Here is a 21,386-nt window from a genome sequence, read left to right as displayed (position 1 = left end):
GCCCCCGCCCCGCCCTGCCCGCGGCCCCCCCTCAGCAGGCCCGGCCGGGGGGCGGCGGCGAGAGCCCCCCGGGGGCGCGGGGGCCGCAGGGCGGCCGGCAGCGGGGCTGGCGCCTCCCCGGGGGTCTGCAAGGCGGGCGGCAGGCGCGGGGCAGGAGGCGGCCGAGGCGGCAGCGGCGGGTCCGGTAGAAGTGAAAGAGGTCAACAGCCATGAGGAGGAGGACGAGGAGCCCGTAGAGCCCCACAAAGGGCAGGGCCAGCGGGTTCCTGCGGGGGGGGGGGGGGCACCTCAGGAGGGAGCGGCCACGGCCCCCCCACCGGCACCCCTGCGCCAGGGAGGGCCCGGCCAGGGCCAGTTTTCGGCCCTGGGGTGACACCACGCCAGCCCCCGGGGCCATGCCGGGAGCCCGGAGCCCCTGCCGCCCCTGAGCACCTCCCAGGCACCGTGGCCCCGAGCGCCACGGCCAGGCTGCCACCTGCTCACCGGAGAAGGCCTGGACTGGCCAGGCTGGAGAGGTTCACCCCGGTGAGTGCCTCCAGGGCCAGCTGAGAGCAGCAGGACTTGAGGGCGCGCAGGCTGGCGCGGCAGCAGTAGCGGTGGCCCGCCGGGTCGGTCAGCCGCGGGCAGTAGAAGCCGGGGTGGTAGCGGCCGTCAGGGCTCGCGTAGCCCTCACAGAGGTGCAGATTCTGCACCGACACTGGGGCAAGGAGCGGGCGCTTGGCGAGCGCCAGGGCTCAGTCCCCGTTGTAGGGTGCCGCAGAGCCCATGAGTGGGGCGCTGGCTGGGCTTCGCCCTTGCATCGAGGCGAGTCGGTGTGCTGGCAGCTGGCGCGGTGCCGCTGGGACGGGCTGCCAGCTCCAGTGAGGTGGCCCTTGCAGGGACGCTGCAGAGCGGAGCCTTCCCCAGCCCCAGCAGCGATGGGCCGGGCTGGGCTGGAAGCACCACAGCCCTGTGGGGCCTCGCCGCCACGGCACAGGAGCCCCCGGCTCGGGCCTCAGAGTGGGCTCCAGTCACGGCTGGGCTCCAGGCCAACGGGCAGCACCAGCTGAGCACAGACCCACCCATCACTGCCTGCTGGCGGCCCTGGACCCATGTGTGCCGTGACCTCCGGCGCACCCCATCGCCCCGGCAAGGGCAAACATGGGTGAGGAGCATGATGGTGGCAGAGGGGAGGGGAAAGCCCCCAGGCCAGCCCCGATTTCCCCCTGCTGAACGTCCTCCCTGTTCCCCACCACCCCACAGGGACAGCACTTCTCACCCCACAGACATGCTGCAGTGGGACCAGCCTGGGCACCACCACACCTGGGTCCCCATCCCCAGCACGGACCACCACCTCCCGGCACAGACCCCCCAGCCTCCTTCAGGGGCCATTGGGGAGCAGTCCACAAGGGACAAGGCCCCAGCAGGGACACAGAGGACACATTCAGGGAGCAGGAGGAGCGATAACGGGGCTGTACCTGTCCCGAGGAGGCCAGGGCACAGAGCCGTGGCGAGGAGCAGCCAGAGTAGGAGCCCACCCAGCATCTTCCCGGCCGACCCTGGGCAGTGGCAGCTCTGGCTCCGGCAGAGGCAGAAACCACAGCCCCTCCTGCTCCCGCCTCCATCACGGCCCATCAAGAGCCGCTTGGAGCCATTAGAGCCTCCTGCACTCGCTGCCCGCTCCGCAGGGACCAGGGCGGGAGGCGGGGAGCATTGCTAATGAGCTTCTCGGGGGCCAAGTGCAGGACGGGAGGCGCCTTCCCCACCCCACGGTGGGGCATCGGCTGCCAGTCCATGGGCCCTGGTTGGGCACCTCAGCCCATCTGGGGACCCCGGTGTCGCAGGCAAGGGCCGCAGGCCAGGCTGGGGTGAGCACCGGGCCCCGGGGCTACGGGCAGGCAGGCTGTGCCGCAGCCCCTCGGCAGCCCAGCCCCAGCAGGCAGCGGGCCCTGTGCCAGTAGCCTGGCCACCTGCCAGCCATGCCATTAGCTGGCCTCCGCCAGAGCCACCGGTGGCACACAGTGCCAGCGCAGGGCCATGGTCCCCTGCTCACCGGCGCAGCCCCACAGCGTGCTCACATCCCCAGCCATGCACAAGGCCTGCGGTCCTGCCCTGCTGCGCTGCCCCATGCCAGGCTGTCCCTGGGGCAGTGCGAGGGGCCGAGCTGCCGGGGCCAGTCCATGCTGGCTCTATGCACTCTGCACGTTCTCGGGGCCATGGCTGAGCCTGTGGGATGTGGGCTGTGCTGGAGGCTGTGCAGGAAACAAGGACAGAGCTCAGCTCGCACTATCTCCTCACCCAGCCCTCCCCACAGGTGGCCATGGCCCTTGCTGCTGGCACTCCTTCCCAGTAATTAGCCCCGGGGGGGACAGGGAAGCTCAGCAGCCCCTGCGGTCCCCACAGCAACCGGGAGGATGCTCTTGGGGACATGGCTTCCCCCAGCCCCTGGGGCACACAGCAGACAGGTTGCCCAGGGTCCTCAGATGCCAGAGCACCCTGTCTCAGCTCTGGCCAGCCCAGCACGGCCAGCAGTGCCCCAGGGCAGCACCCCACAGCCCTGTGCACAGGAGGAGGGTCTGGCTCCCCCAGCAGCTGCCAGCATTTCAGCCCTGAGAGCAGCCAGCACCCCCCAGCCCCAGGAGACTGCTGTGCCAGGTGCTCACCCCAGCAGCTCAGGGGTGCACGTGCAGGTGCTGCAGCAGACGATGTACCCCCATCCCCTCCCTGCTAGGCCAGGCCCCCTTCCTGGGGTGCCAGGAGGTCCCCAGCGACTGTCAGCACCTGCCCCTCAGCCGCCAGCAGCCCCAGTGGAGACCAGGCTGCCAGGCTTACACCGGAAGGGGGCTAAAGGCACTGAATTTGGGAGACGCCATTCCCATGCTTAACTTGGATGTTGCTGCCTGCACAGGGAGCTGCCTAGCTTCAGTCTGCACCCAGTCCCCCTTGCTCCTGCCAGCACCAGGCGCTGCCTGCCCCCAAGCATGGCTGGGCCTGGCCGTGCCACCGGCCTCTCACAGGTGTCCTGGGGCCCCATGCCTGGCTCAGTCCCTGGAGCACCGGTGGGGCAGGGACCCTATGGGGCAGAGCGTGGCACAGCCCCAGCAGCCTGCCCAGCACACCCAGACTGGCCCTGGCCACAGCTCTGAGCCTGCCTCCCCGCTGCCTTGGGGTGCTGCCCCGTCTCCCCACTTCCCCATGCAATCAATGCGAGAACCACAAACCAGACACAGAGCAGGGCCCTTGGAAACAGCCTCATGTTTCCTACAAGCTCCAGGCGAGCTCAGTCTCCAGTCCACAGCACCTCCCCAGCCAGCTGCCCCAACCCTGCCAGGCTCCTGGCAGCCCCCATGCTGCCCCATGGGTTAGGGGGAGCCCAGGCGCCAGCATGGGCCTCTGCCCCAAGATGCCGGGGTGGGCACCCTCCTGGGCAGCCATGCGAACGCAGGGCAGCTGTGCCCATCCTGCCAGCAGCGGCAGAACCTGGCCCGCTGCCCCTGCCAGCTGTGCTCTGCTCGGAGCAGTGCCCAGCCTGTGGCCTCTATGCCCAGGCAGCATCCGGCAGCCTCTGCACAGCTCTGCCACAGCAGTTCACTTCTGAAATCTATCTGAGAACACAGGACTAATAAATTAGAAGGCAGCAGCCTTTGCAAGTCCGGCACCTCCTGCCCAGCACCCGCCTGCCTGCCACGGGCCTGCTGGCCCAGCCTCTCCCGGGCCATGCTGGTGCTGCTGGGCTACACAGCTGCTCCCACGCTGCCCAGCCAGTCTGCTTCTCTCCTGCTCCAGGAGACGCTACCCCAGACGGATGCGGAAAGTGGCAATTTCCATGGGGTCCAGGCGGATGTTGGTGCTGTTGGAGGTTGTGCCCAGCGGGTACATCAAAGTCAGTGAAGTGGGCTGCAGAGAGCCCAGCTCTAGCCCCTGGAACAGGCTGCCCAGGGCCAGCTAGGGAGAGAGGAGGGAGAAGGGTGGGTGGCCTGGATGAGTGGGATGTGGTGCCTGGCAGCGCAGCACTGTGCACAGGGCAGCCCCACATGCACTGTGCCTGCAGCCAGTTCACAGGCCTCCCATAGCACCCAGGGCACCACGCTGACCCAGCCCAGCCCAGGCTCTGCCCTTCCTCACTGGGGGATGCAGGGCTCGTGGAAGGCTCCAGACCCACTTTGTGAGAAACCAACATCCTCCAGCTTTGCCTGGGCAAGGCACAGAACAGGGCTGCACGCTGCACCGTGGGATTCTTGACCAGCCACAGATTCTGGGACGCTGGTGCTGGGTGAGTTGGGGCCACCTCCAGCCTCTGTCCTGGCTTGGCATGAGCAGGGATGCAGGAGGCAGGCCTGGCACGAGATGTGCCGGGGGCCCCAGTCTAGCTCTGACCCAGCAGCAGGTGGAGGTGGCAGCCCGGTCTTACCTTTCCCTGGCTGGTGGTGCAGTTAAACCCCAGGTTCTTAGCCTCCAGGCTGCAGTCAAAGCCTTTGCGGTGCAGGATCAGGGCTGCCTCAGCTGAGGGTAGCGAGTCATCCTGCTGGGGAACCAGGGTGTGAGGTGCAATGCTGGGGACAGTGGGTGCGAGACCCCCCCAAGAGTCCTGCCCAAGCCATGCCCGCCTCGCTTGCAGGGCGCAGCTCACCTCTGCCTGCAGCATCCGCAGGTTAAGGATGTGAAAGTCGCAGGGGAAGGTGGTGGAAAGGGGCGTGAAGGAGCGCAGGACTGGTGGGGCCAGCTTCTCCTGGGCCACAGGCATGACCAGGGCCTCAGCATTCAGGTGCATGGAGGTGATGTGGCTCAGCAGGGAGGGGAAGCTGATCGGGCGGCCATCCTGCACCTGCCAAAGAGCACACTGGTCAGCGCAGGCCAGGGGAGCAGCAGGGCCAGGCAGAGCCTGGACAGGGCCCATGGGACCTCCCACTCCTTGTAGCCTCTCCAGCAGCACCTGGAGAACAGGCACATGCCAGCATAGGGCACTCAGAGCTGCACCCACCCAGGCTTGACCCCCTCCCCAGCACCCAAACACGGAGGGCAGCTGCTGGCTGGGCAGCCTGCACGGACCCCAGCTAGCCGATGGTCAGACTATAGGCCTGCTACAGGGCCTGGCTAGGCTAGTTGCTAGCAGCTAGTGCACGAGACAGGGAGAGACAGTGGGGCCAGGCCAGCTGTTACCTCTGGGCTGCCAGTCCTGGCGCTGGGGAAGCCCAAGGCTTTAAACACGGAGGCCAGTTTGGAAAAGAAGCTGGAGCTCTGAATGGGTGACATGGCGCATGCATAGAGAACAGCAAGGGGACGGGACAAAAACACAGCGATTAAGAGGCCAGCGTGGCTCTGCACCCCATCTGCGGGACAAACCCCACTCCATGGTCCCACCCTCCCCACACCCCTGTGTTCCAGGCATGGCACGACCTTGTGCAGTGCCAGCAAGACAGCCGGGCGGCCATGGGGCAGGAGGGGAGGAGACCCTGCATCCAGTCTCACGTGCAGCTTTCTGCAGACACCTCCACCCTGCTCCGTCCCAAGGCAGGGCTGGGCTCTCTGGGTGAGCGGCACTGCACCCAACCCCCGTCCTGTGGCCTCACAGCCCATGCACCTTGTTGGCAGTGGCACGGTGCTCCAGGAGGAGGCGGAACCGGTTGCAGGTGCGCTTGTTGTCCTTTAGCCCTTGGCCCAGGCCCCGGTTGTCATCCTGCATGAGGCGCCGGTCCAGGATCACCTCCAGCTGACCTGCAGAGAGCGGGTCCCAGTGCCCTGGGCTTTAACAGGAGCCAGGCACCTCTGCTGCCACAGAAGGAAATGCTCCCACAGGACTGGGGTAGCCGGGGAGCCCCCAGAGACAGCAGGACCAGGGCACCCTGTGCCCAGCCCGCAGCACCCTCCTCCCCAGCATCCCATGTCAAGGGCAGCCCCGGTTCTGCAGCAGGCCCCCCGAGGCACAGCCCCACAGCCCCAGCTCACCACTGCTGAGGCTGGAGACCCCCAAGGCCTGGGCTGTGTGCAGCGTCAGGCGGCTCTGCATGTCCTGAATGTAGGCCATGGCGGGCATGGGGTAAAAGTTGGCCTGCAGTGGCAGCTTCCGCTGGTACCTGCGGGGCTGGATCTGCCGAGGGAAAGAGGTCAGCAGCTGGAGGTGGCTCCCGCGGTGGCCAGTGCCAGGTGGCAGGGCACTGTCCCCCCGTGGGCAGCTGCTGTCCCTCTCCAAGCTGTCGGATACCTGGAAGCCATTGAGGTCCGTGAAGAAGGTGTCATCGCTCTCGATGTCAGTGCTGAAGCGCAGGGCCAGCTCCTTGTTGATGTGGTCACGGATGTCCACCAGGCAAGACACGTCCAGGGACAGGCCCTCCACCCCTGTGGGCAGGCAGTGAGGGGCTGGGCCCCACGGGCAGCATTGCCTAGCGCCCCTGGGCCAGTGACCTTCCCGGCACAGCCTCGCACTGTCTCACCTGGCACGTTGTAAAGCCGCACCATGGTCTGGACATGCTGGTAGTAGCTGATGACCTCTGAGAAGAGGGGTCCCTCTGTCACCCGCACTACTGGGGGGTCCTTGGGGGCGTAGGGCTGTGGGGGAAGGAGGGCTGCGCTGAGGCTGCTGCCTGCAGGACTGTCAGATGGCCGTAGGCACGGCTGCCAGCTGGCTCGCAGAGGCGGTGCCTGTACCTTGGCCTCCCCGTCAGGCAGAAAGAGGTAGGCTCCGCTTTTGTCCTTGGAGGTCCTGGTGCCGTAGACAAGAAACTCGCTGCTCACCCTCTGCTCCCGCTCCTCCCCAGCTCGGCGGATGCTCTGCAGGGTGTGGGCCAGCACAGTGGTGAGCACATCTTGCATGAGGCAGTGCTGTGTCCCCCTCCCCTCCTTAACCCCCCACACCACCCATCAGACCCCTGCACTCGCCTGCAGCAAGCCTGAGCGTCCCGAGAAGCAGGCCTGCAGGTGCTGGTTCTCCAGGCAGAAGTCTTCGGCGGTGGCCGGGAAGACATGCACGGGTACGGCCTCCTGCTTGCGCACAGCCAAGTCCCGGCCATGCAGGTACAGGCGCACGGAGGACTTCAGCGCACCGTGGCTGTTGAAGGACTTATGCAGCTGCAGCACACGCAGCCCCAACGCAGGCAGGCGGGCCAGGACAGATACCTGTGGGCAGCATGGAGACCTGAGCCAGCCCCTCCGCAGGAGAGCAGCCAGCACATGGGGATCTGCTGGCTGTCGGCAGGGGAAAGACCCCGGCTCGGCACTTCTGGGGCTTCTGCTGAGGGGGGACGTGCACATGGGCCTGGGGGTTCGCAAGCAGTGGGAGCTTGTGTTGTGGTGTGGGAACACTTGTTGCCACAGAGAAGGGCTCACAGGGTGTTCTGGCCATGGGGCGAGGGCAGGAGGCTGGCACACATGGGCTGTGCAAGCTGAGGATGGGGGCGGGCAGCGACACTGGGGCACCCCATACCTGGTAGATGTCAGGCACCGTGTCAGTGGCGGAGCCCCAGTGCGCACTGAGCTGGGAAGGCAGTGGCTGCCCCTCCTCGGAGAGCACACGCACATGTGGGGAGTCCACCAGCACCGGCACGACGCTCAGGCGCTCCTGCTCCAGCGGGTTGAACACCACCAGGTACCTGCGGGGTGGGGTCACACAGGGATGGCGACCCCAAGCCCCATGGCATCCTGGGTGCCCCATGCCCCACACCACCCACGGATCCCATGCACCCACCCACTGCTTCACAGAGTCCCAGGTACCCCCCTCACTGTCCCCCTACAGCCCCACAAGCCCCAAGAGCAAGGCAGGCAGCCCCTACCGGGGCGAGGCGTCCAGTTTGACCACTGTTCTCTCTGGGAGGGAGTCCTGGTTGGGGCGCGTGTCATCCTGGGGAGAGAAGCGGTCAGAGCTGGGGTGTGCCCACCACCCCTGCCAGCCTGGCCTAGGGACACAGGCACAGGCTGGGACCCTTTCCCTGGGCCCCCACCCAGCACCCAATGGGCAGGCAGAGCTGTGCTCCCTGGGGGGATGAGGATAGCTGCCCCAGCATGGCCCAGTGTGCTGGGGTGCAGGAAGCCAAGGGGCAGGGTGCTGCTCACCGTGCTGAGGAAGGGTGCAGCAGGGTCATGGCGGTAGGTGTCCTTGTCCCCCAGCACGAGGTAATGCGCAGCATTGATGATGACGCGCTTGAGGTTCGTGAGGGAGTGGAGCAGCCTGGGGCACAGGCAAAGTGAGCCACCCAGGACTGTCCCCCATCTTCTCTCAGCATCCCCCCAACATCCCTCACCTCCCCCGAGGAGAGGGCCCCCACAGGACCCCCCACGCCCAACCACGCTCGCAGCCCTGTGCCCACCAGCCCCCATCCAAGACAGGCCCCTCAGGGCTGCACCCCGGCCCCCCGCACGCACCGGACTCCATAGTCAACCGCCACAGCCTCCTTGGCGGTGCCAGTGATGGCATCGTGGTGCTGGAAGAGGCCCAGGTTGCGACGGGCATTGCTCAGCAGGGCGTAGTCGGAGAGCGGGTACCTGCCATCAGCGCCAGCGCGGCGGGCGTGGGCGAGCGCCAGGCTGTACAGGATCTCTGCCCCCCTGCGCAGGGACAGAGTCACCGAGGGTCCCTGCCCTGGTGCCCCAAAGCTCCGGGCCCAGCAGTGCCAGGACGGAGGGCAGAGGGGGAGCAGCCAGCCCAGTCCGCACGCTCTCCATGCACATGGGCCTGGCCTCAGGGAGGGCAGGTGGGGGCACATGCTGCCCTGGGGCTGGGCAAGGGTTTGGCACTGCCTGGGCCATGCCTGGGCCACCCCCAGCATGTTGGCAGCTGGGCACAGACTGGGGGACTGCCAGGGCTCCCAGGTGCTGCCCGGCCGACCCTCGCCTGTGCCCCCCCGCACACAACCCCTGCCCCAGGGCCCAGCCCACTCCCCCTCACCGGAGGTGGGCCTCCAGCACCCGGTCCAGGCTCTTGTAGAAAGGGCGGGAGGTGTAGTAGCCTGTCCAGTAGTGATCCTCCCGGTCCGCATAGGAGAAGAAATCCCCACTCAGCACTGGGAACCCGGGCGGCTTCATCCCCGGCACGATGCCCACCTTCTTGTACAGGGCGTCAAAGTAGTCAGAGAGCGTCCCAAACTGCGCCTGCAGGATGGCACGCGCAGCCCTGAGCGCAATGGCGGGATGCCATGGCTCCCACCAGCCCTCCCAGCACTGCCCACCCTCCAACTGGGCTCTGTGGGTGGCCTCCCCACAACCTCTGTCTGTGGGGCCCTGCTCACCCCAGCCCCCTGCGTTGCCCCAGACCTCCCTGCACATACTTGGACGTGGAGGTTGGGTCGGGAGTTGAGGAAGTCAAAGATGCGCTGGTAGTTGAGGAACTGGGCATCCCACTCTTGTGGCTTGTCATAGCGGAAATCGTCTCCCAGGGGCACCAGCAGCACCTTGCTGCGGTACAGCTTGGACTTCTTGCGGTACTGGTCCAGCAGCAGCTGGGCTCTGCCGCGGGGGAACAGGGAGTGAGGCTGGCTCCCAGACAGGGCCATGGGGCTCAGAGCCACTTGCCCCTGCAGCACTCACCGCTCCGCCACGTTGGCATCAGTGATGGCTCGGGGAGGCACCTTCCATGGGCAGTTGATCCGGCCACCTGGCAGCCGCTTGAAGTCAAACTGGCAGCAGATCTTGGGGTCTGGCCCACAGGTGTGGGGCACATCGTAGCTGTAGAAGGGCATCATGTGGCAGAAGATGTCGGTGCTGGCATCCGGGTCTGTGGGACCAAGGACAGATGAGCATCAGCAATGGCTCTCCCTTGCCTATCCCTGAGCAGGGGGGCCCATGGGCACATGGGCATGGGGACGGCTGCTCGGGCAGGGCAGACCTGGCACAGAAGCTCACCCACTTGGAGCACAGAGAGCACAGCAGCCTCCCCTGGAGGCAGTTGGGGAGTCACCCTGCGGCTGTCCCTCAGGGCAAAACCACTGCAGGGCAGAGACATTGCGCCTGGTGCTCAGCTTGCCATCCACACAGGAAAGTGCTTGGTAGCTGTTCCCTGCTGCCACCCGCCCCGGCAGGGTCCCCTCTGTGGTCACCTCCCAGCAGCCCCTACCCCATGTCTGTCTCCACATGAACTCCAGGTTCTGGGTGGCAGCAAAGTGCTTCTTGATGGCGTAGTGCACACGCTGGATGAGCATGCCCGTCAGGTTGGAGCGCTTCAGCAGGTAGGGCATGGTGGAGCTGTGCCCAAAGGGGTCAACAGCCCAGCCTGACCGGGGCGTCACACCTGGAGGCACAGAGACCTGTCAGCCCCCCACTGGGCCTAGCAGCACTGCCTGTGAGGAGGCTCCTGCCAGGGATGTGGGTGCCTGCCAGCGCATCAAGCAGCCCCCCATCCAGCACTCTGCCCCTCCTGCCCGGCATCCCGCCCAGCTCTCACCAATGTTCTTCTCCAGCCACTGGTGCCCCTCAATCAGCTGGTCAATCATGGCAAAGTAGTGGGAATTGGCCTCATCCGGCATTACCCAGCCACCCGTCACCATTTCCAGCTGCCCGTTGCCAACCAGCCTGCAAGGGGGACACACAAGATGTGATCAGCTCCGGGCAGAGCCCTGCAGTGAGCTGTGTGTCCATGGTAGAGCCTTCTCCTGCCTTGGAGCCACCTGGGTCCCACCTGCGGCCTCCACAACCACTGGCTGCCATGCCCCACTGCCCACCCCATCCCCATGCAGACAGACATCCCTCCACAGCACCACACTGGCCGAGGCCCCAGCCAGAGCCCATCCCCACACAGGCCAATGCCCTCTGCTGTGTCCTGCAGCCCATGTTCCCTCTGTCCTCCACTCCCAGCCCTCCCGGGGCAGGGGGGCTGACAAGGGGGCCCTCTCCCACCAAACAATCCTGCTCTCTAGGTTACCCACCCCCCTGACAGTACCCTAGGACTTGCAAGGCGCTGGCACTGCTCAGGCTCTGCGGCAGTGCTCACATGCTCAGGGTTACAGTGATGAGAGGGAGTTCCCCAGCCCCGTGAGCACAGGGAACAGTGCAGGGCAAGACCTGCCTCCCACGGCCCCTCAGGCCCCCAGTGCTGGTAGCACCCTGGCTCTCACTCCACACTGCTGTGGTTTTGACATCTCGTGGCACCGAGAGGTTGCTGGCAGTGCAAGGCACCCCACAGTAAGCAGTGTGAAGCCCACAGCCACTGCACTGTGGGCCCTTCTCTACCTAGAGCCCTTCCCTCACACACTCCGTGCTCACAGCTGGCGACTCCCACAGCACCCTGCCTCCAGGCAGGGCCTGCACCAGGCAGTCCTACCTCCGCACCGCAGCCCGCTTCTGGGCACTGATGTTGTCCCACCACTTGGAAAAGAAGGAGATCTCGGACCAGATGAAGCGCCGGCGTGGGTCCTCCTGCATCTTTAGCACCATGCTGTTGAGGATGTGCTGCGTCTGGTCATAGTAGTACTTGTCGAAGGTCTTGATCCAGCCTGCCAGCGCAGGTGGGGAGGTCACTGCACGGGGCCCAGCCCTTCTCCGCCAGCGGTGTGGGGCAGCAGTGGCTGGGCTAGCCCTTCCCCTCCCCTGCCGACCTTCGCCTGCTGCTCACCCGGGTCATTGTGGGAGTGGGGGACCACAAACACCTGCAGGGGCTCAGTGTCCCACTCATTAGGCTCATAGGTGATATCGAAGCCCTGCTTCCACACGCCGCCATCCTGGTTGTCAAAGGGCAGCAGGGAGTACACAGCCAGCATCTGCCAGGTAGGAGACAGGGCTCAGGGCTGACACCAGACTGAGAGACCCCCAACAGAGTAGGGCCAGGACTCCATGGATGCCCTGGTATGGACCCCCTCGCACTAGCAGAGATGGGCCCTGAGCCTCTGGGCCGAGATGCCGGCCCCTCACCTGCAGGTCTGGGCTCTGGCCCTTGCCCCCCAGGGCAAACTGGCAGTCCTGTGGGGAGACGGAGAGGAAGCTCGGGCGACTCTCAGGGGGCAGCACCCAGGAGCCATTGGGTGTGTGGTGGGGCAGTGCTGGCTGCCCCTCTGCATGGGCTGTCAGCTCCAGCACTGAGTCCTTTATGTGGCTGATGATCTCGTGGTTCTCCTCCAGCAGCTGCTCCAGCTGCTCAATGCGGTTCTGCAGCACTGAGATCTGACTCTGGGGACACAGACGCCACGGTGAGAGCCTCCGGTGCCCTTTGCCAGGGGGGTCCTGGCCCCCACATGCACTGACACCAGCAGGGAACAAGCCCCGGCCCTGGCAACCGAAAGGCCTCAGGCTGTGCCAGCTGGCCCCGAGCAGGCCTGGCCCTGGCCCCCTCGCCCGCTCTGCCATCCCCATGGCCCCGCCGCTCACCCTGGGGAAGTTGCCCCCACTCTGGTGGCGCGTGGGGTCGTGCTGCACCCGGTCCAGCATCAAGTAGAGGGAGAAGACGGCCACGCAGAAGATGGCAGCTCCACACACTGTCACCTGCTTCTTCAGCTTCATCCCGGAGAGCCGCAGGGACAGACCTGCATCAGGACAGAGTGGTTCCGGTGCCCCTGCCAGCCCAGCCACAGGGCCGGGGCCGAGGACAGGACAGGTACAGGGGCAGGAGCGGAACGGGGCACCGGGAGACACGGGACGGGACAGGCCCGGGAGGGATGGGACAGGACAGGACAGGACAGGAGGGGATGGTGCCTCCTGCCCCACGCCCTCGCCCCGGGCTGAGCCCTGCCGCGGGACCTGGGGTCGGGCAGCGCAGCCCGGTGCCCCCATACCCTGCGCCCACCCCTTGCCTACCTGCCCAACCTGCCCACCGCCGTCCCTCACCGCGACCCCCCCGCCATCCTCCTCCTCGCCCCCGCCGCGTCCTACTTCGCTTAATCCGGCGCCGGGTATTTATAGCCCGGGCTGGAGCTGCACGGGCCCAGGGGCGCCTCGGGCCCGGCCCGCCGCGGGGCTGGGGCGGGGGGGGCCGGGGCCGGGGCAGGCCGCGGCGGCCCCGCCGGCCCAGCCGAGCCGGGCAGCCCGGGGCCTCTGCGCCGCGGCGCGGGGAGGGAAGGGGAGCGGCCCGGCCCGGGCCGGGGAGGGCCAGGGAAGGCCGGGGAGGGCCGGGGCCGCCCACTGCGGGACGGCTCCAGGGGCGCGGCCGCTCCGCTCTTACCCTGGGCGGCTCCGCAGCCCGTCCCGGCTCCTCACATCGCCCGCCCCCGGCCCGTCGGCTGCCGCGGCCCGGCTGGGCCAGGCCCCGCCCGCCGCCCCGCCCGCCCGGCTCCGGCCCCGGCCCCGGCCCCGGCCCCGGCCCTGCCGGGAGGCGGCTCCGCCGGGCAGCGCAGCGGGGCGGCCGCCGGGGCGGGCCCGACCCGACCCGGCCCGACCCGGCCGGGACCCCCGAGCTCCCGGGGACGGCCCCGCCACCCCCACCTGGCCCCGGGGACAGGCCCGGGCATCCCCCAGCAGCCCCGGGGCAGACCCGGTCAACGCTCCGTAGCCCCGGGGACGCACCTGAACGTGCCCCCCCGTAGCCCTGGGGACAGGCCCAGCCGTCCCCCCACAGCCCCGGGGACGCACCCGGACATGCCTGGCCCCCCATAGCCCCGGGGCTGTGTCAAGGTGCCAGTGCCCTGTCCCGGTGCGCCCTGTCCCGGTGCACCCTGTCCCGGGCGCGTGTCCCCCCATAGCCCCCACAGACGCGGTGCTGCAGAGCTCGTTTGTTTATTATACAGGATCAAGCCCGGCAGGAGCTATGGGTGCCATGTCCCTGGGGTGCACGGGAGCCCCCTGCCCTGGGCCAGGGTGGGGGCACAGCCCAGTCCGGCCGCCCCGCAGCACTCGCTTCCCAGGCAGGCCCTGCCCGAGGGATGGATGCTGCTGGCAGGATGGATCCGGGGCACATGGTGCTGTCCTGATTGGGGGCGGCGGGGCACTGCCCTTGGCCGGTGGTCCCCCTCACCGGTGCCTCTTGCGGATGGTGATGAGGTCCTGGTGGATGGTGCTGAAGCTGGGCCGCTTGTGGGGCTCGTACTCCCAGCACTGCTGCATCAGCCGGTACACCTCCTCGGGGCACTGCTCGGGGGGGTCCAGCCGCATGCCTGGGGGGTGGCAGGGATGGGGACACAGCAGCTCAGTCCACTGGCCCCTCCCTCCCCCCGCCCTGTCCTGCCCGTCCCATGGGCATGGCTCCACCACAGACCCACAGTGCGGGGCCCATGACCCCACAGTGGCCCTTGAGAGCCGGACCCCAGCCGCGTCCCTTACCCTGCTCCACCGCCTCTCGCGTCTGCTGGTTGCTGAGGTTGGCGTAGGGGACGGCGCCCAGGCTGAAGGCTTCCCATAGCAGGATGCCGAAGCTCCAGACATCGCTCTCCGAGCTGTATCGGCCTGGGGACATGGGGTGGGACAGATGCTGGCAGCTGGGGACACCCATAGCACCACTGCCCTGGCTGTGCTCATGCTCACGAGGACTGGGGTGCCCCACCTCTCTCTGCCTCCCTCCCCAGGACCAGGCACATGGGAGCAGGACAGTGTGCCCTGGACTCCTGGCTCCCAGCTGTGCCACGGGGTCACCAGGCTGTGCCCGGCTGCATCCCATACCATAATTGAGTGCTTCAGGCGCCGTCCACTTGACAGGGATCTGCTTCATCCCCCCCGTGGAGGCGTAGATGCCATCCTCCTCCTCCCGTGACATCCCAAAGTCACTGATCTTCAGGGCATTCTTCTCCGTCACCAGGCAGTTGCGAGCGGCCAGGTCCCTGGGACGTCCCAGAGCTGTCAGCCATGCATCTGGCCGTCCCCAGGGACCTCCGCCTGGCACAGGATGGGGTGCAGCGAGGGCTCTGGGGTTCACCCTGTGCTGCCCGGTGCCCGTCTGCACTGCCAGAGCCCACCTGTGGATGCAGTGCTTGCTCTCCAGGTACTCCATGCCAGCAGCAGCATTCTCAGTCATCTTGATCAGCTCCTTCACCCGCAGGTGCGGCCCCTTGTTGCGCAGGAAGCTCAGGAAGTCCCCCCCTGCACCCAGGATTGTGGAGCTGGCGGGCAGCTGCCTTGGCACGCCGTGGCGAGCTTGCACATGCATGCACCAGCTGCCCCTGCAGCGCAAGGGCTGCAGGATGGGGCTGCTCACCCTGCACCAGCTCCATGACTATGTAAATGGGCTGCTTCTGGGTGCAGACGCCAATGAGCCGGACAATGTTCGGGTGGTTGTACTGTTTGAGGATCCTGTGCGGACAAGGAAGGGCACCATGAGTGCATGGGGAGCCTGGCTGTCCCGGGCACAAGCCACCTGTGCCATCCCCAGGACACTCTGCCCAGCTGGTCTGGGGACACCGCCCTCAGCACAAGGATGCTGCAGTCCCAGTGGGGTCTGAACAGCCCCAAGTCCTGAGGATGGACAGACAGGCTGGGACAAGAGCGATGGATGCACAGACCTGGCTTCCTGCAGGAACCTGGCCTTGAGTTCAGGCGGGAGGGTTTCCCGGCAGGATTTCACAGCAACGGGGGTGTTATCAGCACGCAGCCGGCCGCTGAATACCTCCCCAAAGTTACCCTGCCGAAAGACACAGGTGCACCGGCCCAGCTTGCCGCAGCGTGGCCCAAGGCAACCCCTGCCCTCCCACAGACCCCGCACAGGCAGGGACCAGAGCACTCTGACTCACCCGGCCAATGCGCTCCCCCAGCAGCACATCCTCATGGTTGAGCACCCATTTGTCCTGCAGCAAGCAGACACTGAAGGCGGTGAGCTGTCCCCCAGCCTGCCCCAGGCCCACATCCACCTGCCCCTGCAGCTTCCTCTCAAGCAGCCCTGGAGGGGGGTTCCCAGCCCTCAGGCCCCCCTGGCTGGCTGGAGAAGCGTGCTTGGGGCTCCCAGTCCCACCATGGGCAGGAGAAGGGGACGGGCAGGGTTGCCCCGTGCTCAGGGGACTCGTCACCCTCCCCACTGCCTGCCATCACCTTGGGCACGGCCCTGGCCAGGATGATCCCGCTCTTCCGGGTGATGGGCTGCTGGCTCTGCAGGAGGTGCTCGATGAGCAGCGGGATGGTGGGGAAGCCCTCCCCCTCCAGCCGGTACATGTTCTGTGGGGAGAGGAGGCTGAGGAGCTTTCCTGCACACACAGATGGATGTGCTCACGAGTGCTGGGGTGCATGGCTGTGCACATGTGGATGACTGTGCGTGCACACACATGGTGCAGGACATGCATGCACACTGGGCACAGCAAGCATGCACAAGTAGGCATTCACGTGCATGATGCAGGGCTCACACCCCACGCTCCACACGTGGCCTGTGCAAGGATAGGTGCACACAACTCATACTGCACACACACGTCCTGTGCACTCACACCAGAGGCCCCATGACTGCAGACCCAGGGCCTGTGCAGGGCCACCCCCGGCCGTTCTCCCTGCCTGTGGTCACTCACGTCAGCAGCCTGGATGATGAAGTGCCGGAGCTGCCCATCCCACAGCACACTGAGCACGTACTCCTGCTTGCCCTGGCTCTCCCGCACCAGGAAGTCCCCACTGCAGCTCAGTAGCTCCTGCACTTCTACGCGCGGGATGGCCCCGTGGTACCAGACCTGCTGGCACAGCGGCTTCTGCACCTCCGGGATCAGGGGCATGGGGGGTGGCAGCTGGATGGAGACGGGGGTGAGCCCAGCCGTGCCCCCGGGTTGTGCCAGAGGTGGGGGCAGCAGCGGTGCCTGGAAGCTGTGCCCAGGGCAGGGCGCAGCAGGCAGGGGCGAGGAGAGGCTGGAGGGGCTGGAGCACAGAGGGGAGGGGGCTGTGGGGGCAGAGAGGAGAGGGCAGGGGATGCTGAGGGCAGGGAGGCTCAGCAAGGCAGTTGGCTGGGAAGGCAGGGTGGGCAGAGTTCCCCGGGGACTCACCGAGTACTTGGGGCTGAAGATGCCTGAGATGTGGTTCTTGAGGGTCTCCAGTGTGGTGGCCCTGCTCCGCTCCTGCTCCTGGGGAGAGACATGAGCTGTGTGCTGGCTGGGGGGGTGACTCGAGCCCGGCATGCCCCGTCCCTGCAGCTCCCGGCATGCAGTGGGGCAGGACTCACCACAGAGGAGACCGACTGCCGGTCCTCCTGCACAGGCAGGGCGGGCAGGGGGTCCCCGGCACCCAGCTCTGCCAGCTTCCCGGCCAGCAGGTCCCGCTGTGCTTGCAGCTTGGCCTGGGTGCAGAGGCAGACCTCGAGCTGCTGCTGCACCTCCTGCAGCCCCTGCCGCTTGCCCAGCAAGTGCACCCTGAGGACAGGACAGGGGGGTCAGCCTCCACCACCCCTGGCCCCTCACCCCCTGCCTGCCACACCTCACCGCTCCCCAAGGCTCCGGCCCTGCTCCGCATCCCGGATCTCCGCCTGCAGCTCCTGCACCCGCTGCTCCTTGCTGCTCACGACCTCCATGGCGGCCGCCAGCTCCTCCTTGACCGATGTCAGGCTGCAAAAGACACAGGTGCCGGATGGCGCTAAGATGTGCTGCTGGTGGCGGTGGCCCCTGCCCGCAGCCCGGCTCCACTCACGAGTGCTGGACGCTCTCCACAGTCAGTTCGTTCAGCTGCAGCTCCCCTGGTGCCAGGCTCTCTGTCTCCTCCAGCAAGCTCTCATCAAAGGACACGGCCAGCGGCAACTCGGAGCCATACCTGTGGGCACTCAGCATGGCTCTGCCTCCCACCTGCCCTGTGCCAGCACCAGCACCCGTGGCCAGCAGGGCTGTGCCTGTCAGAGAGGCTGCAGCCGCGTGGGGCCATACCTGTGGCTCTGGATGAAGCCGCTGTACTCCGTGGCCGGCTCGATGGCCTGGATCGCGCTGGCAATTTCCCGGTGCACAGCCAGCACGTCCTCCTGCACCAGGCTGCTGATGCTGTAGTACTCTCTGAGGATCTCCTTCCTGTGGGGATGTGGGTGCTGGGGGCTGCCGGGCTCCTGTGCCCGCCAGCCCAGGGCCCTTGTGGCCAGGCGCCACCACCCCTGCCCCAGCCCTGGTGTCCAGTCCCCACATGCCGCATGGCGCTGCAGGGCATCACCGTGAGGGCTGCAGCATGAGGGGCAGGGGGTGTGCGAGACAGGCGGTGGGCAGGGAAGATGCACATGGCTGGCGGAGCTCTGGCAGGAGGAGGGAGCACTGCTGGTTCTCAGGGGCCATGGGGGTGCCCAGGGATGGACAACGGGGCGCGGGACAGGCAGTGGGGCACGGGGCAGGCAGGGCTCTTACAGGACGAGGACCATCTCCTGCTGCAGGCTGTAAAGGGACTGGTGGAGGCTGGGCAGTGCCCGTTGGTAGTGGTGGTGGTGGTGGAGCGTGGCTGCCTGCACGGCCAGCACGTACTGGTTGTGCAGAGCATAGAGCTTCCAGAGGCTGCGCACGTACTTCTCCTTCGCCTTGTCCCGCTCCTTGTCTGGGTGGAGAGGCCATGGAAAACACCCACTGCTGCCACCGTGGCACCGGTCCCAGTGCTACAGCACATCCCCCCAGGCAGCCGGCGAGGGGCACAGGCACCCAGCAAGGCTGGGGCAGGGGCCAAGGGAGATGACAGGGCTGGGAGGGGGTCCCAGGGCAGGCAGGGGGGCCGGGGTGGTCACAGACCTCCCCCAGGGATGCTCCCGACCCACAGCACAGTGTCCCAAAGCTGTAACTTGCAGAAGTTGTGCCTGGCTCCCCCGGGGCCAGGCTAAGCTCTCCCCGTGCTGCCCGCCCCCAGACCCCCCACCCAGTGCAGGCTGCACTGTGGGTCCCACAGGGCACCAGGTGCTCCGGCCATCCCTGACCCGTGAGGGGAGCTGGAGGGCACACAGCGGGATGAGGACGGGGGAGGCGGGGGGTCTGGGCTGGCAGGCACCTTTGCTGGCCTCCTGATACTTGCGCTTGGCCTGGGCACTGTCGCGTGCCAGGCTGCGGTACTGCGCCTTCAGCTTCTCCATCTCCTGCTGCGTGATCTGGGGAGGCAGATGCTGTCAGGGGAGCGGGGCTGGGCTGTGCCCCCCGCTCCCCCTGCCAGGACCCACATACCCGGGCATACTCCTGGCTGAGCTGCTGCCACTGCTCGCTGAAGGCCTTGCGGAGCTGCTGCTTGTCGCGGATGAGCAGGCTCAGCTTGGCCAGCGGCCCTGCCGCCAGCTCCTCTGCGTGCTGCCGCAGGATCTGGCTCAGCGTCTCCGTCCGGCTCGCCAGCACCCACCAGGACTGTGGGGATGGGGTGTCAGGGACAGTGTGGGGATGGCCGCCCCCCAGTACCACACCGCACCGGGCTCTGCGGGGTGTGCTCCCGCACCGGGGTGTGCTCCCGCACCAGGGTGTCCTTACCTCCCCGATCTGTCCACCGTGGTCACCAGTGCGGAGCTGCCCAGGGCCCTCCTGCTTCTCCAGCTGGGAGAACATGTGGTGCAGCATCCCCGCATACTCCCGGTCGCTCTTGGCGCGCTGTGACATCCACTTCTTCATCAGCTCCAGGAGGCGCAGCTCGCTGTCCTGCAGCCGCAGCAGTGCGCTGTGCCCCTGCGGGCACCACAGCTCTGGCCCGAAGCCCATGGCACCGCCGTCCCCAGCAGCAGGAGGCTGTGGAGCATCAGGAGAGCCTGAGCCACGACTGCTGCCCTGTGCCTCGTGCTGCCCTCACGGGTGGCTGGGGTCCTTTGCATCTCACACCCTCCCACCCCATCGCCCTGTCACCGGGACATGGTGCCCGGGCCAGCTGGTGGCGAGGGGCAGAGTTCTCCCTGCCCCACGCAATCTGCCTTGCAAAGCGCATTCAAAGCAGGCGGGAGGGCTGAGCGCGCCCCAAGCTCTGCAGCAGCTGGGGCCCGTGGAGATGGTGCCGGGGAGGAGGAAGTGTGGGGTCAAAAACAGCAGCGTCACCTCTGCTGTGCACACGGGTCTGCTCCCCAAGGGCAGTGCAGCTGTACCCCCTGCCCAGGTGCAGCCCCGTTCTGCCCATTGGCATGGTCACCCCTGTGCCCGTGGCAGGGGTGGCCAGGCACACCGGGACAGGGGAGCTCCCGGGGGCCAGGGCATAGGCGGGGAGTCGGCAGGAAGGGGATGGGGTGACAAGCCCCAGAGGAAGGTGCCGAGCCTGGATGCATCCTAGCACCCGGGACTCCGGCACAGCTGTTGGGAGCCGAACTGGTCCCAACCGTGGTCCCGGGGTGCCCTGCCCCACGGCAAGGGCACAGCAGGAGCAGGAGGTGCTGGAGCACGTCTCTGTGCAGGGCAGGACATCCCCTGGCACAGCCCTTGACCCCACAGAAGGCCAGGGCTGAGACACACCCCCCAGCCGCACAAAAGGGTCCCCTGTCCCTGCCAGTGCCCCAGTGGGGCATGGCCCCTCCAACCTGTGTGTGCTGCGAGGTCCCCGCCGTGGGGCTGGCGCTGGTGTCCTCCCAGGGTCAGGGCCGGCGCAGTCTGGACCTGGTGCAGCTCCTGTTCCTGAGGAGGAACAGGAAACCCGGTGCTGACCATACAGCCATTGCGAGATTTCCTGTGCTTCCTCCCCTCCCTGCCAGTCCCCGTGCTTGGGGCTGACGCCGGCCCACGGCGCCGCCATAGCTGGGCAGCCCCCAGCCCCGCTGCCCCTTCTGGCTGCCTCGAATGAAGGCCTGGCGCTGGCAGGATCTGGCCCTGCAGGAGCCCAGGGCTCTTCCTCACCCTGGCTGTGGTCCATCGCCCCTGTGGAGCCTGAACTCAGCCCCATCCCCACAGGGGTTTCACCCAGCAAAGCCCCTTCAGCTATGCCTGGTCCTGCCTGTCCCCCAGCCCCTCTCTGTGCCCCTGCTTCCCTGAGAGGCTGCAGGGACTAGAGTGGTACCCAGGGGGGTCCCCAGGGCTCCGAGCAGCCCTGCTGAAGAAGGACCATCCCGTCACCACCCCTGAGCCTGGCCCTTGTGACCATGAAAGGCCACAGGGCAGAGCATCCACCGCATGGGCAGCCATGGAGTCGTGCCCCAGCTCTTGTCGCCAGCCCATGCCCACACAGACAGGACCCCGCTCCCTGTGGCAGCCCAGGCACTTCCCCGCTCCAAGTGCTCCACTGGTGCCATGGTGAGACCGCTCAGCCCTGGCAGCCACATTGCAGGGGCAGCTGCCACTGCCTCCACCCAGCGCCGCTGCACGTCCCCGCCACTGGCGCAGCCCAGCTCAGCTCTGCTTGGCTTGGCCTGGCGACCTCCTGGGTGGTTTGCGCTGAGCCCCCCATCCTGTGCCTGGCAGGGAGGCCCTGGCCCCAGAGGGGTGTCATGGTCACCTGCAGGACACAAGCGAGCTGATTCCACTTTTAGAGGAAGTTGGGGGGAAAAGTGTGTCAGATGGGCGTTTTGCTGACGCGCCTTCCCACAGCTGAGCAATGTCTGTGTCATCACGCCAAGGAGCAGCACAATGGCACAGCATGGAACAGCATGGCATGGCATGGCACAGCCAGGGGCTGCCACAGTGCCCCAGCCACAGACCCCAAGCAGCACTCCAGCTGTGCTGAGTGACACAAATCCCCACCCAGAGTCACCATGGCCCCCC

General features: G+C 67.1%; 3 protein-coding genes across 14 annotated transcripts; all 3 read right to left on the bottom strand.

Moving 5' to 3' along the window:
* Window positions 1-31: 31 nt before the first annotated feature.
* On the bottom strand, window positions 32-3,103 carry LOC128150649 (protein shisa-like-1). Its single transcript, XM_052807009.1, has 3 exons — window positions 1,458-3,103; window positions 484-697; window positions 32-266 (listed from the first exon to the last, which is right to left on the bottom strand). Exons 1-3 carry the CDS (start codon window positions 1,612-1,614, stop codon window positions 32-34), a joined length of 606 nt encoding a protein of 201 aa, XP_052662969.1. The 5' UTR covers window positions 1,615-3,103.
* A 114-nt stretch (window positions 3,104-3,217) lies between these two features.
* MAN2A2 (mannosidase alpha class 2A member 2) lies at window positions 3,218-13,167 on the bottom strand. Of its 8 annotated transcripts, none has more exons than XM_052808329.1 (24): window positions 12,691-12,807; window positions 12,265-12,419; window positions 11,812-11,859; window positions 11,516-11,660; window positions 11,225-11,396; window positions 10,349-10,476; window positions 10,022-10,195; window positions 9,496-9,682; window positions 9,237-9,414; window positions 8,858-9,060; window positions 8,335-8,517; window positions 8,026-8,140; window positions 7,746-7,813; window positions 7,400-7,565; window positions 6,856-7,092; window positions 6,625-6,747; window positions 6,411-6,525; window positions 6,182-6,315; window positions 5,926-6,067; window positions 5,561-5,694; window positions 5,140-5,217; window positions 4,610-4,804; window positions 4,391-4,504; window positions 3,218-3,924 (listed from the first exon to the last, which is right to left on the bottom strand). In XM_052808329.1, the coding sequence occupies exons 2-24, from the start codon at window positions 12,394-12,396 to the stop codon at window positions 3,772-3,774; spliced, it is 3,324 nt and encodes a 1,107-aa protein (XP_052664289.1). In that variant the 5' UTR covers window positions 12,397-12,419; window positions 12,691-12,807; the 3' UTR covers window positions 3,218-3,771. The 8 variants fall into 8 exon arrangements, with proteins under 8 accessions (XP_052664289.1, XP_052664286.1, XP_052664287.1 ...); XM_052808326.1 differs by having other exon boundaries at window positions 11,812-12,066; window positions 12,691-12,806; XM_052808327.1 differs by having other exon boundaries at window positions 4,391-4,501; window positions 11,812-12,066; window positions 12,691-12,806.
* Window positions 13,168-13,589: 422 nt separating this feature from the next.
* FES (FES proto-oncogene, tyrosine kinase) lies at window positions 13,590-20,339 on the bottom strand. 5 transcript variants are annotated; one of them, XM_052807212.1, is made up of 19 exons: window positions 20,213-20,339; window positions 19,188-19,439; window positions 18,894-19,067; window positions 18,724-18,820; window positions 18,099-18,282; window positions 17,637-17,774; window positions 17,407-17,526; window positions 17,202-17,324; window positions 16,946-17,132; window positions 16,770-16,871; window positions 16,308-16,463; window positions 15,844-15,966; window positions 15,549-15,602; window positions 15,321-15,439; window positions 15,017-15,111; window positions 14,778-14,901; window positions 14,485-14,642; window positions 14,149-14,271; window positions 13,590-13,982 (listed from the first exon to the last, which is right to left on the bottom strand). In XM_052807212.1, the coding sequence occupies exons 2-19, from the start codon at window positions 19,410-19,412 to the stop codon at window positions 13,840-13,842; spliced, it is 2,445 nt and encodes an 814-aa protein (XP_052663172.1). In that variant the 5' UTR covers window positions 19,413-19,439; window positions 20,213-20,339; the 3' UTR covers window positions 13,590-13,839. The 5 variants fall into 5 exon arrangements, with proteins under 5 accessions (XP_052663172.1, XP_052663170.1, XP_052663173.1 ...); XM_052807210.1 differs by having other exon boundaries at window positions 16,308-16,517; window positions 20,213-20,336; XM_052807213.1 differs by having other exon boundaries at window positions 16,770-16,847; window positions 20,213-20,335.
* Window positions 20,340-21,386: the final 1,047 nt, after the last annotated feature.

The sequence above is a fragment of the Harpia harpyja genome, chromosome 14 (assembly GCF_026419915.1).
Source record: "Harpia harpyja isolate bHarHar1 chromosome 14, bHarHar1 primary haplotype, whole genome shotgun sequence".
Taxonomy (NCBI): domain Eukaryota; kingdom Metazoa; phylum Chordata; class Aves; order Accipitriformes; family Accipitridae; genus Harpia; species Harpia harpyja.
Note: the sequence above shows the minus strand (reverse complement) of the source record. Positions and strands in the feature narration are given on the sequence as shown.

Coding starts and splice junctions, on each gene's coding strand:
- LOC128150649 (XM_052807009.1), bottom strand. CDS start 1,614: ATGGGCCGTGATGGAGGCGGGAGCAGGAGGGGCTGTGGTTTCTGCCTC. Junction 698..1,457: donor CCCTGGCCTCCTCGGGACAG/GTACAGCCCCGT, acceptor TCCTTGCCCCAG/TGTCGGTGCAGAATCTGCAC. Junction 267..483: donor GCCAGTCCAGGCCTTCTCCG/GTGAGCAGGTGG, acceptor CCCCCCCCGCAG/GAACCCGCTGGCCCTGCCCT.
- MAN2A2 (XM_052808323.1), bottom strand. CDS start 12,396: ATGAAGCTGAAGAAGCAGGTGACAGTGTGTGGAGCTGCCATCTTCTGC. Junction 10,477..11,224: donor AAGCGGGCTGCGGTGCGGAG/GTAGGACTGCCT, acceptor TCCCCCTTGCAG/GCTGGTTGGCAACGGGCAGC. Junction 10,196..10,348: donor GTGGCTGGAGAAGAACATTG/GTGAGAGCTGGG, acceptor CTGTGCCTCCAG/GTGTGACGCCCCGGTCAGGC.
- FES (XM_052807210.1), bottom strand. CDS start 19,412: ATGGGCTTCGGGCCAGAGCTGTGGTGCCCGCAGGGGCACAGCGCACTG. Junction 14,902..15,016: donor AGTCATGGAGCTGGTGCAGG/GTGAGCAGCCCC, acceptor TCCTGGGTGCAG/GGGGGGACTTCCTGAGCTTC. Junction 14,643..14,777: donor AGCAAGCACTGCATCCACAG/GTGGGCTCTGGC, acceptor GGGACGTCCCAG/GGACCTGGCCGCTCGCAACT.